Below are 17,439 nucleotides of genomic sequence, written 5' to 3' on the forward strand. Positions count from 1 at the left end.
AGAACGTTCTGCTGCCTGCAACATCCTCCAGCATGACCGGTTTGGCGGTGGGTCAGTCATGGTGTGGGGTGGCATTTATTTGGGGGGCCGCACAGCCCTCCATGTGCTCGCCAGAGGTAGCCTGACTGCCATTAGGTACCGAGATGAGATCCTCAGACCCCTTGTGAGACCATATGCTGGTGCGGTTGGCCCTGGGTTCCTCCTAATGCAAGACAATGCTAGACCTCATGTGGCTGGAGTGTGTCAGCAGTTCCTGCAAGAGGAAGGCATTGATGCTATGGACTGGCCCGCCCGTTCCCCAGACCTGAATCCAATTGAGCACATCTGGGACATCATGTCTCGCTCCATCCACCAACGCCACGTTGCACCACAGACTGTCCAGGAGTTGGCGGATGCTTTAGTCCAGGTCTGGGAGGAGATCCCTCAGGAGACCATCCGCCACCTCATCAGGAGCATGCCCAGGCATTGTAGGGAGGTCATACAGGCACTTGGAGGCCACACACACTACTGAGCCTCATTTGGACTTGTTTTAAGGACATTACATCAAAGTTGGATCAGCCTGTAGTGTGGTTTTCCACTTTAATTTTGAGTGTGACTCCAAATCCAGACCTCCATGGGTTGATAAATTGGATTTCCATTGATTATTTTTGTGTGATTTTGTTGTCAACACATTCAACTATGTAAAGAAAAAAGTATTTAATAAGATTATTTCTTTCATTCAGATCTAGGATGTGTTGTTTAAGTGTTCCCTTTATTTTTTGGAGCAGTATATCAACATCGTATGTCCAGCAGCCTGCTCCAGCAATTTGCCTGGGAATGTTAAATGGACACTTGTCAGTGGTTAAAATAAAGACTGACACAATGTTCTCAGAAGCAATCACAATGACATTCCCATCAAAGACAATGTTCTAAATTAGTCTAGTCCTTTAGTCTTCAAACAAGAATTGAGCTGAACTAATGGCTGGAAAGAACTGGTGCATTGTAGAAATTAATTTATTACGGAGGAATGTATAAACGCCATTATGTATAGCTGTTCATAACATTAAAACTTGTAATATGACAATGTAGCATTTAACTTAGTTGATTACCATTATGGTGTAGCTCTGGTCAAAGCAAAAGGATTTGTGGTTTTACCTAATTTGCTGTACTGGTCAACGATTATAACGGTGCTTCTGATCTAATCAATTCATACATTGTGGCCCTGGCCTGAGCGTATGGAAAGTCCAACTTGTAGCTAGATCTGGTATTCTATTGTACACTAGCTGGCCTGGTGTAAGTACTTTAGCCAAGTAGCCTAGGACAAGAAGTTGAAAACATGTACTGTTTGACAGAGTGATTGACCATTTAGGCAAAGGCAACATGAAAGAGCACAGCATTGGCATTTCACAGCAAGTAGGGTGAGTCAACAACGATGTTCTTTCTACTTGAACTAACACACAAACCTAACAGGTTAAAAAAAATCCCAATTCGTGGAATATATTACATGAAACAATACTCCAAGCCGCAGCTCAATACTACTTGTCAGACATAGAGAACGGATACTATATCCACGTTGGGATGGGATCAGTAGCAGTGCGTGGGTCAAACCACCGGGGAAGTCACTCCAGGAAAAAAAAAGACCATATTACGGCCTATTTGTTCTACCCTATATTAGCATTTTCACACTTTATAAGCAAATTGTAAACTAACTAAAAATGTGTGTAAATCCATGATGTTGCTTAGATTATTTGGATATGAGGTGTGAAAATGCTAATATACACTACCGGTCAAAAGTTTGGACACCGACTCATACAAGGGTTTTTATTTTTACTATGTTCTAGATTGTAGAATAATAGTGGACACATCAAAACTATGAAATAACACATGGAATCAGGTACTAACCAAAAAAGTGTTAAACAATTTGAAATATATTTTTATATTTTTTAGTCCATTACTTTGACACATGAAGGTCAGTCAATACGGAACATTTCAAGAACTTTTAAGGTTTCTTCAAGTGCAGTTGCAAAAACCATCAAGCGCTATGATGAAACTGGCTCTCATGAGGACCACCACAGGATAGGAAGGCCCAGAGTTACCACTGCTGCAGAGGACAAGTTCATTAGAGTTACCAGCCTCAGAAATTGCAGCCCAAATAAATGCTTCCCTGAGTTCAAGTAACAGACACATCTCAACATCAACTGTTCAGAGGAGACTGCGTGAATCAGGCATTCATGGTCGAATTGCTTCAAAGAAACCACTACTAAAGGACACCAATAAGAAGAAGAGACTTGCTTGGGCCAAGAAACACGAGCAATGGACATTAGACCGGTGGAAATCTGTCCTTTGGTCTGTAGTCCAAATTTGAGATTTTTTGTTCCAACAGCCATGTCTTTGTGAGATGCGGTGTTAGTAAACAGATCTCCCAATGTGTATTTCCCACCGTAAGGCATGGAGGAGGTGTTATGGTGTGGGGGTGCTTTGCTGGTGACACAGTCTGTGATTTATTTAGAATTCAATGCACACTTAACCAGCATGGCTACAACAGCATTCTGCAGCGATACACCATCCCATCTGGTTTGGGCTTAGTGGGACAATCATTTGTTTTTCAACAGGACAATGATCCAACACACCTCCAGGCTGTGTAAGGGCTGTTTGACCAAAAAGGAGAGTGATGGAGTGCTGCATCAGATGATCTGGCCTCTACAATCACTCCACCTCAACCCAATTAAGATATTTTGGGATGAGTTGGACCGCAGAGTGAAGGAAAAGCAGCTAGCAAGTGCTCAGCATATGATGGAACTCATTCAAGACTGTTGGAAAAGCATTCCAGGTGAAGCTGGTTGAGAGAATGCCAAGGCGTGTGCAAAGCTGTCATCAAGGCAAACGGTGGCTATTTGAAGAATCTCAAACAAAAAATACCTATTTGGTTCCTACATGATTCCATATGTGTGATTTCATAGTTTTGATGTCTTCACTATTATTCTATAATGTAGAACACTTTTAACTGGTAATGTAGGTATCATTGACTTGCATTGGATTTGTGCCACATATCCTAAAAAGTTAGCATTTGAATCAGTGGCCTACAAAACCAAAGCATGGGTTGCTGTCATACCTTGTCCATAGACAGCTTACAGGGTAAAGAAACAAATATGTAATTTGTTTTATTTGGGTGAGCTAACCCTTAAACTTTGAGGTGGGGGGGGGGTGGCTTCTTGAAAATAAAATCACCTAATAGCAGGAACAGCACCATCTGGTGGTCAGAACCTGGTAATATCAGGATGTAGGATGGACATGCTTAACTTCTCTGATTTCTGTTCTCTACCGAATATCAGTCAAACAAAATGATGCCTTCAGGTGATAACAAGCTCCTGAGAGGAGTTAGATTATATAAAGACTTAGCCGTCAAAGTGAAGTAAGGTCATTGATGTGCCTTGTTATTAATGTGTTTATTGTTAATGTATCCAGGTAAAAGGGGCTTCTAACCATCATGGCAATTAGGGCAGTCCAGATCCTTATCACAATATGGGCCCAATGGTAAATGTTGCAAATGGATGCATCAGAGAGACATTGAGCAGGTAGAGACACTACACTAGGCTGATTGATTGGTGAGCAGGTAGAGATGGTACATTAAAGTGATTGATTGGTGAGCAGGTAGAGACAGTACATTAAACTGAATGATTCGTGAGACAGTACATTAAATTGATTGATTGGTGAGCAATGTGGAAAATCATCAACGCACAGTATAATCAGGAGTTTTAAATGCATTACTATTGATCCTCTATCTCCTTCAGAGTGCAGCAGATGGCAACAGCAGCAATTTGCTTATATGGTAATTTTACCAGCAGCTTGGAGAAATAATGGAACAGGGCAGTTCCTTTCTCACTAAATGTCCTTGTAGACAGCTAGACCAAAACAGGAAGCTGTTGAAGCAACTCATCTCTGTCTCTCTAAAGGCTTCATCTCTCACAGAGATTTTATTTGCTGCTGTCCAGATACATTTTCGATTACCTTTTGTTACGTTTAACTGGTTAATTATCAGGTAGAACAGAAAATCTCAAAGCCAGTTCCATTATTATTTTTATTATTCCCCTCTAATCAAGGTCTGATTTAGACCTGGGACACCAAGTGAGTTCTATTAATTATCAGGTAGAACAGAAAATCAGCAGTACTGTAGACCTCCAGGATCTGATGGTGCGTGTGGGAGGAGGCTGGGAGACCTTTGAGAGCTACCTTCTGAAACATGACCCATGTCGGATGCTCCAGATCTCCAGACTGGAGGGGATCCTCCAACACCAAGGACCTCACCTCAGACAGCTACCTGGTGGTGGCCGCACACTACCGCCTGCAAGAGGTAAAGATGGCAGCACCCCACCGCAGCAAGAAGTAAAGATGGCTGCATCCCACCGCAACAAGAGGTAAAGATGGCAGCACCCCACCGCAGCAAGAAATAAAGATGGCCACACACCACCGCAGCAAGAAGTAAAGATGGCTGCACCCCACCGCAGCAAGAAGTAAAGATGGCTGCACACCACTGCAGCAAGAAGTAAAGATGGCAGCACCCCACCGCAGCAAGAAGTAAAGATGGCTGCACCCCACCGCAGCAAGAAATAAAGATGGCAGCACCCCACCGCAGCAAGAAGTAAAGATGGCAGCACCCCACCGCAGCAAGAAGTAAAGATGGCTGCACCCCACCGCAGCAAGAAGTAAAGATGGCTGCACACCACCGCAGCAAGAAGTAAAGATGGCTGCACACCACCACAGCAAGAAATAAAGATGGCAGCACCCCACCGCAGCAAGAAGTAAAGATGGCTGCATCCCACCGCAACAAGAAGTAAAGATGGCTGCATCCCACCGCATCAAGAAGTAAAGATGACTGCACACCACCGCAGCCAGAAGTAAAGATGGCCGCACTCCACTTCAGAAAGAAGTAAAGAGTGCAGCACACCACCGCAACAAGAAGTAAAGATGGCTGCACCCCACAGCAGCAAGAAGTAAAGATGGCTGCACCCCACAGCAGCAAGAAGTAAAGATGGCTGCACCCCACCGCAGCAAGAAGTAAAGATGGCTGCACCCCACAGCAGCAAGAAGTAAAGATGGCTGCACCCCACCGCAGCAAGAAGTAAAGATGGCTTTCTACCAGCGCGAAGCATGGCAAACCATCCTACTGCCTCTGTAAAAGCTTGCATTTAAAAATATATGTGACACACTTTTTTGGTTAGTACATGATTCCATATGTGTTATTTCATAGTTTTGATGTCTTCACTATTAGTCTACAATGTAGAAAATAGTAAAAATAAAGAAAAACCCATGTATGAGTTGGTGTCCAAACTTTTGACCAGCAGTGAAACCACAGATATCCTATAAATCCCTTATCTATGTAATTCTATGATTGAAACACTCAACATCATCTTCTGCTCCATTCGCAGGAGACGAGGAGACGCATGTTAGCAGAGGCAGCTGAGAAGAGACAGAAAGAGGTATGACTGGTTTTGACAAGTGTTCACGACAACCATATAGCCTAGGCCAACACTGTTACACTAAGGGCTGGTTTCCCGGACCCAGATTAAGCCTAGTCCTGGAGAATCTCCATTGAAAGTGCTTTTTAGTCCAGGACTAGGCTTAATTTGTGTTTGGGAAACCAGCCCTATATAGCCTACACATGGTGGTCCTTTGTGGCTCGATTGGATTAGATTGTGGTGGGGTTGTGGGTTCATTCCCCACAGGGATCCTGTACACATACCTTTGTATGCACTCACTGTACCATAAAACGTCACTTAGGATGAAAGTGTCTGCTAAGTATCATACTGGATACTGCCACTGGCCAGTCAGTCTCAGCAGCCAGCCACTCTCCCTGCCTTCTTATTAATGGAGTTTACTGAGACAGAGTGAAGCCTACTGGGAGAATCAAATCAAAGTTGATTTGTCACATACACAGGATACAGCAGGTATAAACGGTAGAGTGAAATGCCTACTTGCAAGCTCTCCTCAACAGTGCAGTACAGATATCAATAATAATCAAACGTCAAATCAAAAATAGAACAAGCAATGAAAAAGGAGTATCATAGAAATAAGAATAATAACTTGTTGTGGTAGAATGTGTAGACAATATGATATATTATATACATTAGGACTGGGCTATGTCAAGTATACATGAACAAAAATATAAATGCAACATGCAATGTGTTGGTCCCATGTTTCATGAGCTGAAATAAAACATCCCACAAATGTTGGACACAAATTCTCTCAAATGTCACTTTTTTTTTACCTGCCTTGGTTTGTACTTGAGTTATTTCCCTCTCTATACTCTTACTTGATTCACTCAGTTCTTTAAGTGCTCTTGCCATTTTGAGGGACAGACATTTTCTCTGTGGGTTTTTGGTAAAAAATGGATCAGTTACATTGCATCCATCTTGGAACATAATGTACTTCCTGTGATGATCACTTATCAGGTTACAGTGCTTTGTTTTCAGCAGTGCTGTGGTCAGTAATGGATCCCAATGTGTTTATAATGGAAATCGTTAGGTAAGACTTTAGTAGGAATTCATCATTATTTCGTCAATAAAACATAAGAAATGGTCAGGGACAAACCTTTCACTGTAAATACCGTCTGAACTAGACATGATGGTAACATAACAGTACTTGAAGTTGCTCACCATTAAAAAAATGTTCGTGGGATTTGTAGTTATTGAAGTACAGATAATGCTGTGTAACCTACGGGAGCCTGTGTAGCTCAGAACTACAGACGAATAATTGGCTGATTAGCCGGTGGGTCTACCCCCAGACAGGAAAAAGCCTTATAAATACCCTGCTCTTCGCTCATTCAGTCTTTCACTACCAAAGACACGGTTTGGCATCTTGAAATCTGTCGGGGAGAGTTATGGCTGTCGTTATAAAACTAAGTTGTATTTGGCAGCCGCACAACAAGTACAATGCATCCGTCATAAAATGACTATATACTTTCGGTGAGTAATCATTTGCAGACTTGTTGAGAGCTAGTTAGGTCTTAACGGACTTTATGCTGCACCTCGTTTGCTTTAGCTGTTCTGGGTTACGAAGTACTTGGCTAGCAATTTCTCGTTTATTTCAATGATTAATTTAGTGGAATAAGTATAGTTAGGTAGGTGGCTACCATAACTAGCTAATGTTTAAAGTAACTTAAACAGGTTGGCATGTAATTTAACGTTACTTCGAAGCTAGCTAAACGTTTAATCTTAACAGTAGCTAAATCACGTGGGTCGATAATGCGCCATTTTTCTTTTATGCCGCTTAACGTTTGAATTATAATATTGGGTCTTTCTGTGAAGATATCTTTGTCCAGTTCTGCTACTGAATGATGGTGATCGATATTAGTGACTCTGAGAAAGACCTGGGTTTTTACAAAGCATATTATTTCAAACTTGTTAGTTAGCTAGTCGCCCGGCCTTAATAGAACCGCGCCAAAGCCTTAATTACCGGTGATAAACAATTTATCATGTAGTTTAATTAAACGACCATTTGTCTCGTCGGTAACAGGGGTTCTGATTGCACCAGCAGGCTAAACTGGCTGATCTGTTCTGGTCTACAGAGGCGGGCATTAGGAAGTCCATGATAGAGGCTGCCATCACGTCGTCAGGTGAGTCTCATTAACCGATGTTAATCAATCTGTTTCCTGATAACACCTGGTCAGGTTGAGCAGCAGAGCCAGTGATGACACAACTCAAATAACTTTTCTGACACCTCGTATGAGAGCTGGTAACAGCCTCTGATTCTAACTCTACTCTGAGGCTCCGCTACTAACTATATATAGGTGTTACTGTAGTAGTCTGTCACTACAGATCCTGGTTTGATTCTAGGTTTTATCACAACGGGAGTCCCATAGGGCTGTGCACAATTGTCCTGATAGGGTTTGATGGGGTTAGGCAGTGAATGTAAATAAGAACAAATGTAATTTACTTACCTTGTTAAATGTGACGGTTGCAGTGACTGAGGTATTCAGATTTTTTTAATCCTTAATCCCACCAGGAGTCAAGTGCCCAGTTCTGCAGTCTGGTGTCAGTCTGACCATGTGACCTGCAGTGAACGGTCCTCCACCCTGTTCCTCAGGTAAACCAGGCTCTCCACTTGCACACTAGGACTCTTGAGGCAGTGATGAAACTAACTTTTCTGGGGTCTTTTATGACTGTTGGTGCTGGTCTTTCTATGAAGATAACTTTGTCCAGTTCTGCTACTGAATGATAATGATCGATATTAGTGACTCTGAGAAAGACCCGTTTTTTTTTAAATGCTCCAATTAGTTGGCTGGATAACATAACTACCGACCTTTGATAGAAGCACTCTAAATATCTCACTATGTTGGTCTAGCTAAAAAGAATATATAAATATATTTCATGTTTCTGTGCTAATTGTCTTTTTGGACCCTTACCAGTTAGCATCCCTGATATGATTGGTCTTTCTCCCACCAGGCTCTCAAAGCTGCATTCTGGTTGGTCAATCTGAGACCATGTTATGTGCAGTGATCCACCATCCCTCTGTCCTCTGGTAAACAACCCTTCGTTCTGCCTAGACACTTTGTCTTCTAGTGGTTGGTGTATAGTAGCAGCAGAGCCAGTGATGACACAACTCAAATAACTTTTCTGACACCTCGTATGAGAGCTGGTAACAGCCTCTGATTCTAACTCCACTCTGAGGTTCTGCTATTAACTATATAGGTGTTACTGTAGTACTGTCAAACTGTTGCCTAGGTGAGGTTTTGGATCTATGCTGACCTCGTGTTCCTCTGTTTCAGGTTCCATAGACGGGATGGGCAGCCCCTCCCGTGGTTTCTCTGGAGCGTTGTCTTTCAGAATCAGAAGGGTGCTGACCTACTTCCAACATGTTGAAGGGGTGGTTACTGCCCACAGCTGGTGTTATTTAATATATGCTCTGTATCAAACTAAGCATTGTATCTGGGCCAAATCATTAACTAAATCTTGTAATGAATGTGGAGATTGGCCAAGTTCAAGATACTTGACTGTTTGGTATAACCCTGGATTGTACACAGAAGTGGTACACTTAATGATTCAACGGTAGCTAGGGGCGTATGAGGTCTCTGTGATAACGCTGCTCTGGTTGCTTGATAATCAATTCGTACAGGCCCTAGTTTTAGCAGACCTGGGCTGCAGTCCAAACACTTAAGACGCACCCTACCCCTTCAGCCCTCATTAAGTGGACACTTCTTATAACCTGTAATGCTGCGTGATGAGTATACACTTGCAGGGCAAGGAAGGAATGATTATCAAATGGCCTTGCCTGGAAATTCATCACTCGTTCATCCTGCGATTTGTCTTGTTAGCCACCGGTAGCTTGTGTTTTTTTTTAATGGGCTCGTCAATTATGATTGCATGTCTAATTAAATTAAATGTATAATTACTAATTTACACCTACTGTATGTTAGCTAGCTAATTAGTTAACTACAGTTAGCCTGTCTAGCTGGAACTTCTGAAGAAATGTATTATAATTTCTGAAAGGTAACCAAATGACTACGAGTTGTGTGCATTAGTAGTATAATTTAGAACATATTTACATTCGTTTTTACTTATGCTTGTAAATTGACTACTAAAACCAGGGCTGAGGGTGTTATGTTGCAAGCTTCGCTTGTTTGGCTAATAATTTGCACCACCTGCCAAGAGGTGACAGTAAACCTCTAAAGGCATAAGGTGAGGGTTTTTCGCAGAGTCTTTTGTTTGAACTGCAGCCCTGTACTACTGTCCAGTTAAGTGCCACAAAGGACACGGGCAAATTAGTTGGCCCAGAACAGGGCAGCGCGACTGGCATTTAATGGGGACTTCAGGATTTTGGCACACAATAGTGTTTATTTATGTAGGCTGTAGTTTTATTACTTTAATTACTATTTTGTTTACATTTTCTTTTCTCACCCTGCCTGTAAATGGTCCCTACAGTCAGCAGCATGGTCTCGTGTGATGACCTCGGTCTTGTGTTCTGTTAAGGTATTCAATAAAGTATTATTTTAAAGTCTTCTCTTTGTTTGTGTGAATGTGATTGGATGCTAGTTTCTGTTTGGGTCATAGTTCTGTAACTGACAGATCACTACAAACTGTCTCTGTAATAGTGGCCATTGGCAGTACTGACTTACCAGTAGGGGTCACTAAAGTATCACAATGGAAATGTCCACCAGCTGGCTCTAGCAATTTTCCTGGGGATGAGGTGTAATAGATACCATGAAGTTGTCGGGTTAAACTACCAAAAGGAGGCAGTAAGTTTGACCATGTCACTTGGGTACTGAACAGCAAGATGACCTGCCCTCCATACTGCTATGCTCAAACACTACACCCAACCTGAGCATTCTGTTCTACCATCTCTTGGCACTCCCAGCCCTACAGGAGGGCAGCTCCCCAGTCCAAGCTCTTCTGTCCCAGCACCCCGATGTGGAACCAGCTTCCCCCTGAAACTAGAACAGCTGAGTCCCTGCCCATCTTCTGAAAACATCAAACCGTACCTCTTCAAACAGCATTTTAAGTAAACCCCCCCCCCCCCTATATCTGAGGAAAAATGGTCTTTCTATGCCTGTGAGATTTTTGTCCCACCTAGCTATTTTAAGATGAGTCTGCTAAATGACAAATGTAGAACAAATTCATAACTGTTCATATTTAGGACATAACATGGTAATGTAGCATTTGAAACAGGTGACTTCCATTATGATATAATTGTGGGCAAAAATAACCCAGTTTAAATCCCTGGATGTGGTAAGCCTGTACTTGTGAAGGAAAGTATTACATTTAAAATGTGTTCTAGCCATGACTTCTGTAGTGTAGCTGCATATTCAAACATATTCAACTATCACTCACTAGTTCAGAATATACCCATTATTACAGCCGTGTTACAGGTTTTTCCCTCCATTTTTTAATGTATTTTTAGGTTGGACATTTAGCACATAAGGTGGTAATCTGTGCACCCTGTCAGTTGTTACAACTGTGCTGGTTGCCATCTCAGTGGGAAGGTGTTTCACCTGTTGGCCCAGGTGCTACTTAGGACTGGCTGGCCAAGTGCTCCAGTTGAACTTGAGCACTACATCAGCTGAGGTGTGAGTTCAACTTAAATTTGAAAGAAGGCTGAGCTTTGGTTTGCCCTGCTTGTTTTGCTCCATAGTCTTACTACCTATTCTAAATTGCTGTGGGTTTTCCTTTTAGTTCGTTTTTTCAGAGGCAAACCTAGGTGTGCATCCGCGATGGCTGTCTGTTAGAACCCCTTACTAGTGGCTTTGCCAACTTTCAGTTTGCATCCATGCTGTGTGCATCCATGCTGTGTCAACCCCTTACTAGTGGCTTTGCTAACTTTCAGTTTGCATCCATGCTGTGTCAACCCCTTACTAGTGGCTTTGCTAACTTTCAGTTTGCATCCATGCTGTGTCAACCCCTTACTAGTGGCTTTGCCAACTTTCAGTTTGCATCCATGCTGTGTCAACCCCTTACTAGTGGCTTTGCTAACTTTCAGTTTGCATCCATGCTGTGTCAACCCCTTACTAGTGTCTTTGCTAACTTTCAGTGTACATCCATGCTGTGTCAACCCCTTACTAGTGGCTTTGCTAACTTTCAGTTTGCATCCATGCTGTGTCAACCCCTTACTAGTGGCTTTGAACCCCTTTAAACTTTGTTTTAGCATTCATTCAATTGTTACGTTCCCACAAGACAAACTCAATGTCGCTCACAAAGGGAACTAACAAAGAAAATCACTGACAACCGAACTACCCAAGGTAACAAACATGCTTTTAGTAGCACATTCCAGCCTCAATCCCAGGCAAAAAAAGTCAATCATTGCATAGATTGTTCTAACAGAACAATAAATCACATTTCTGTCAAATTTAAAATGGTTAAAATATTTTATGGGTCATTCCACCTCAAAGCACAAGAATGTTCTGAAATAATTTTTTAGAAACATAAGATTAGCATTCCTGCATCATTTTTGTTGAATTTGATGTCAGAAATTAAGTTAATTTATTGCACCCAAACAACTGTCGTGAAACAAAACAGGGCCCTAGTCGTTTGTGACAGCAAGGTCAGGTGATGGATAACTCAAGCCTGCTGCCCACCGTCTGTTTTGTACTTTACATAATCTAGAAGAGATGCAATCACTGCATGAGTTGAGGTGGTGCTCATCTTTAAACTACTCCAGCACCTCAAACTGCCGCCGGCATCTAAAATGAGTACCAGCATTTAGTTTTTTATTCCGCTTCAAGCACTGCTGTGGCCGACATCATCTAGGAGAGATGCAAGACCAGATACAGGAAGTCACAGCCTCATCATGAACGTCTTAATTTCTCGCTCCGGTAGTAGGTAACCATCACCAGTTAGCTATCGTCAAAGGAACGATCTATAAATTCATACATCCCAAATAACTAAATCCTTATGGAGGGAATTCCTATCTGACCGCGCGTAAATGGCAAGTAATTGCCTTTAAAAAAAAAAAATACCGATTCTTATGCGTTTTCTGACCTTGAAGTTAAGCATGAGAATAGCATGCTATTCACCCGATATTCCTTTGGGGAGGAGATCAAAGAAATGAAGGTGTGGCAGAGGTGAGTCTACAGATTCTAACCTTGATTTAACTCCACCACCTCTTTACGCGTTATGAAACAATAAGGTCGAGCAACCAGTCTGTTCTTAAGTGAAACATCTTTCTTTTCCCCGATAGAACTAACACTATTCTCACACAGTAATTGCATAGGATCTCCACGGTAATACCCAAATAAACTGTCACTTTACTGTTAGCTTCATTACATTTTGCATCACTCCATTACATCGTTAGTTCTCCCCTCCCGTCACGTTGGTGTGGTTGTTCCTGATAATCATAGATCATATTAGCCTAACGTGTTAGCCAGTTGTGCAGTAATTTAGGACATGTAGCCTGATTGAATCATTATGGAACTCAAGACCACACCGTAGCAGGTTAGCCTGGCGTACGGTTCACGACCGTTGTCATCACAGTTCCATGATGAGTGGGGATTATGGTTTATTTATAGACTACTATATAGACTACCGTTCAACCTCTCTTGTACACATTTCTCACTTTCCAATATTTCATGGTTTCAACAATTGAATATGTCAACTTTCAGGATGAATCTAATCACTATTTTTGATTCACCAATATATGTTGTGCCTAAAAGTTATCCAAAACAGTTTTTTTATTATTCAAAATAAACTGAACAAAAATATAAATGCAACATGTAAAGGTGTTGGTCTCATGTTTCACGAGCTGAAATAAAAGATCCCAGAAATGTTCCATACGCATAAGAAGCTTATTTCTCGCAAATGTTGTGCACAAATTTGTTTACATCCCTGTTAGTGAGCATTTCTCCTTTGCCAAGATAATCCATCCACCTGACAGGTGTGGCATATCAAGAAGCTGATTAAATTGCAATTGGCATGCTGGCTGCAGGAATGTCCACCAGAGCTGTGTGGAGGAGTATTTCTGTCTGTAATAAATCCCTTTTGTGGGGAAAAATTCATTCTGATTGGCTGGGCCTGGCTCCCAAGTGGGTCGACCTGGCTCCCAAGTGGGTGGGCCTATGCCCTTCCCAACCATGGCTGAGCCCCTGCCCAGGCATGTGAAATCCATAGATTAGGGCCCAATGCATTTATTTCAATTGACTGATTTCCTTATATAAAACTGTAACTCATCAAAATCTTTGAAATTGTTGCATGTTGCATTTTATATTTTTGTTCAGAATACTTTCCTAACCCTAAATAATATACAAGATCAGAGTATTTTTAAATCCACCAATTGGTGCTGTAACGGAGACTTCTTGCTGCGGTGGTGTGTGGCCATCTTTACTTCTTGCTGCGGTGGTGTGTGGCCATCTTTACTTCTTGCTGCGGTGGTGTGTGGCCATCTTTACTTCTTGCTGCGGTGGTGTGTGGCCATCTTTACTTCTTTCTGCGGTGGTGTGTGGCCATCTTTACTTCTTGCTGCGGTGGGGTGCTGCCATCTTTACTTCTTGCTGCGGTGGTGTGTGGCCATCTTTACTTCTTGCTGCGGTGGTGTGTGGCCATCTTTAGTTCTTGCTGCGGTGGTGTGTGGCCATCTTTACTTATTGTTGCGGTGGGGTGCTGCCATCTTTACTTCTTGCTGCGGTAGTGTACGGCCACGTCTGAGGACATGGAGTACATGGGAGAGGTCTTCCCCTCCACTCTGGAGATCTGGAGCATCCGACATGGGTCGTGTTTCAGAAGGTAGCTCTCAAAGGTCTCCCAGCCTCCTCCCACACGCACCATCACATGCTTGTTGTGTAGCATCTAGGAGAAGAAGATTATTGTCCATTCAGTGTTCACAAATTAACATGTGTGTTCTGCTTTATCCCAGGCAAGACGAATAACAAACATATGTAAAAACTGGGATAATCTTTAGCTGACAATATAATTTCATGGTGTAGTACAGGGGTATTCAAATCAGATCCTAGAGGTCTAGAGTACTGCTGATTTTCTGTTCTACCTGATTATTAATAGAACTCACTTGGTGTCCCAGGTCTAAATCAGACCTTGATTAGAGGGGAAGAATAAAAATCACAATGGAACTGGCTTTGAGGTCCAGATTTGAAATGGCCTTTTGTATTAGTTGGTAATCTCTAGAATCCACAGCTAGTACTACTACACTGAACAAAATATGAATACAACATGTATTGATTCCATGTTTCACAGCTAGTACTACTACACTGAACAAAATATGAATACAACATGTATTGATTCCATGTTTCACAGCTAGTACTACTACACTGAACAAAACAACATGTATTGATTCCATGTTTCACAGCTAGTACTACTACACTGAACAAAATATGAATACAACATGTAAAGTGTTGGTTTCATGAGCTGAAATAAAAGATCCTAGAAATGTTCCATACGCACAGAAATCTTATTTCTCTCAAATGTTTGGTGCACAAATTAGTTTACATCCCTGTTAGTGAGCATTTCTACCATGCCAAGATAATCCATCCACCTGACAGATCTGGCATATTAAGAAGCTGATTAAAATAACATGATCATTACACAGGTGCACTTTGTGCCGGGGGACAATAAAAGGCCACTAAAACGTGCAGTTTTGTCACACAACACAATGCCACAGATGTCTCAAGTTTTGAGGGAGTGTGCAAATTGGTATGCTGACTGCAGGAATGTCCACCAGAGCTGTTGCCAGAGAATTGAATGTTAAGTTCTCTACCATAAACCTCCTATTATATATCCTTTTAGAGAATTTGGCAGTACGTCCAACCGGCCTCACAACCGCAGACCACGTGTAACCACGCCAACCCAGGGTCTCCACATCCAGCCCCTCCCCCTGAGGGGTCGTCTGAGACCAGCCACCCTTGACAGCTGATGAAACTGAGGGTGTATTTCTGTCTGAAATAAAGCCCTTTTGTTGGGAAAAACTCATTCTGATTGGCTGGACCTTGCTCCAATGTGGGTGGGCCAGTCTCCCAAGTGGGTGTGGCTATGCCCTCCCAGGCCCACCCATGACTGCGCCCCTGCCCAATAATGTGAAATCCATAGATTAGGGCCTAATTTATTTATTTAAATTGATTGATTTCCTTATATGAAATGTAACTCAGTAAAATCTTTAATTGTTGCATGTTCCTTTTCATATTTTTGTTTAGTACAATATTCGCACATCATTAACAATGGCATTGTTGGATTCCTTTTCACTAATAAATGACTCAACTAGAAATCAACATGCTGTGGTTAACCAATACATTGTAACGTGGGCTGCATTTTATACAGCAACATTCTGTTTAATTTAAATTACAACTGTTTAATACCTCATGCTGCCTGCTACATATTGCACATTTTCTGGGTGGGTTGGGTACCATGGCAACCTCTTACGCCACACCAATAAATAGCAGGAGAGGGAAGTAAAAAGACGCTGCCATTGTCATCAGACACAAACATTTGTTTTACTATCGTTGTTGGAACCAAACAATTGATTCTCATCCAAAACCAAAGCCTAAAATAGCCTTTTTCCTTGTGTGGACCGGGAAAAATGTCCCCACTTGTCTGGATTTCATTGTTTTACTACAGTAAAACCAAACACACAAAAGAATAAATGTCCATAACCTCATACGTTGTGTTTTTAACTGGATGGGAACCCCAGGTCATATGCATTCTACTAATGGTGTGATAAACAACAAGATAACAAATCAGAAGCTAAACATTTAGAGTGTCACTGACAGGAAGTACCAGTTTGACCCAGTGCAGGCACACTGCTGATTGTTGCTGACTGTTAGCCTTGATGGCCAAACACATTTTTACATTTACATTTTAGTCATTTAGCAGACGCTCTTATCCAGAGCGACTTACAGTAGTGAATGCATACATTTCATACATTTGTTTTTTTTCTGTTCTGGCCCCCCATGGGAATCGAACCCACAACCCTGGTGTTGCAAACACCATGCTCTACCAACTGAGCTACAGGGAAGGCCAAACACAACAATGTACACTTAATCAGGTCTGACAGGAAGAAGGTAAGAGAGTGTTCCCCACACCCATATGCACTATATAGACAAAAGTATGTGGACATGCCGTCATACAATGCCACCTTTCTAACAAGTCAGTTCGTCACATTTCTGCCCTGCTACATCTGCCCCGATCAACTGTAAAGGCTGTTATTGTGAAGTGGAAACGTCTAGGAGCAACAACAGCTCAGCTGCGAAATGGTAGGCCACACAATCTCACAGAATGGGACCGCATAATGCTGAAACGCATAGGGTGTAAAAATAGTCTGTCGGTTAAAACACTCACTGCCGAGTTCCAAACTGCATCTGGAAGCAACGTAAGCACTAACTGTTCGTCGGGAGCTTCATGAAATGGGTTTCCATGGTTGAGCAGCTGCATACAAGCCTAAGATCACCATGCGCAATGCCAAGCGTTGGCTAGAGTGGTGTAAAGCTCGCCGCCATTGGACTCTGGAGCAGTGGAAATGCAATCTCTGTATTTTTTTTTTTTTTTCACCTTTATTTAACCAGGTAGGCCAGTTGAGAACAAGTTCTCATTTACAACTGCGACCTGGCCAAGATAAAGCAAAGCAGTGTGACACAAACAACAGAGTTACACGTGGAATAAACAAACGTACAGTCAATAAATAACACAATAGGAAAAAATCTATATACAGTGTGTGCAAATGAGGTAAGATTAGGGAGGTAAGGCAATAAATAGGCCGTAGTGGCGAAGTAATTACAATTTAGCAACTAAACACTGGAGTGATAGATGTGCAGAAGATGAATGTGCAAGTAGAGATACTGGGGTGCAAAGGAGCAAAATAAATAAATAACAGTATGGGGATGAGGTAGTTGGATGGGCTAAATCAAATTAAATCTTATTTGTCACATACACATGGTTAGCAGATGTTAATGCGAGTGTAGCGAAATGCTTGTGCTTCTAGTTCCGACCGTGCAGTAATATCGAACAAGTAATCTAACCTAACAATTTCACAACAACT

General features: G+C 42.0%; 1 protein-coding gene, 1 long non-coding RNA gene and 4 other non-coding genes across 6 annotated transcripts in view; 5 read left to right on the forward strand and 1 right to left on the reverse strand.

The window, feature by feature from the left end:
• The first annotated feature begins 6,798 nt into the window (after positions 1 to 6,798).
• Positions 6,799 to 9,973, forward strand: LOC106584772 (uncharacterized). The gene is made up of 5 exons (XR_001323820.2): positions 6,799 to 6,941; positions 7,492 to 7,591; positions 7,981 to 8,061; positions 8,421 to 8,496; positions 8,744 to 9,973. It is a non-coding gene; the product is annotated as an uncharacterized lncRNA (long non-coding RNA).
• LOC123729971 (small nucleolar RNA SNORD38) lies at positions 7,273 to 7,342 on the forward strand. The gene has a single exon (XR_006761665.1). It is a non-coding gene; the product is annotated as a small nucleolar RNA SNORD38 (small nucleolar RNA).
• LOC123729973 (small nucleolar RNA SNORD60) lies at positions 7,658 to 7,746 on the forward strand. The gene has a single exon (XR_006761667.1). It is a non-coding gene; the product is annotated as a small nucleolar RNA SNORD60 (small nucleolar RNA).
• On the forward strand, positions 8,153 to 8,222 carry LOC123729970 (small nucleolar RNA SNORD38). Its single transcript, XR_006761664.1, has one exon. It is a non-coding gene; the product is annotated as a small nucleolar RNA SNORD38 (small nucleolar RNA).
• Positions 8,561 to 8,649, forward strand: LOC123729974 (small nucleolar RNA SNORD60). Its single transcript, XR_006761668.1, has one exon. It is a non-coding gene; the product is annotated as a small nucleolar RNA SNORD60 (small nucleolar RNA).
• A 1,735-nt stretch (positions 9,974 to 11,708) lies between the features above and the next one.
• The window catches only part of LOC106584757 (growth arrest-specific protein 2), a 66,911-nt gene continuing 61,180 nt past the window's right edge, over positions 11,709 to 17,439 (reverse strand). Inside the window, 1 exon segment of the mRNA XM_045706300.1 lies at positions 11,709 to 14,246. Coding sequence (XP_045562256.1) covers positions 14,070 to 14,246 — 177 coding nt within the window. The 3' untranslated portion in view covers positions 11,709 to 14,069.

The sequence above is a fragment of the Salmo salar genome, chromosome ssa23, assembly GCF_905237065.1.
Source record: "Salmo salar chromosome ssa23, Ssal_v3.1, whole genome shotgun sequence".
NCBI classification, from domain to species: domain Eukaryota; kingdom Metazoa; phylum Chordata; class Actinopteri; order Salmoniformes; family Salmonidae; genus Salmo; species Salmo salar.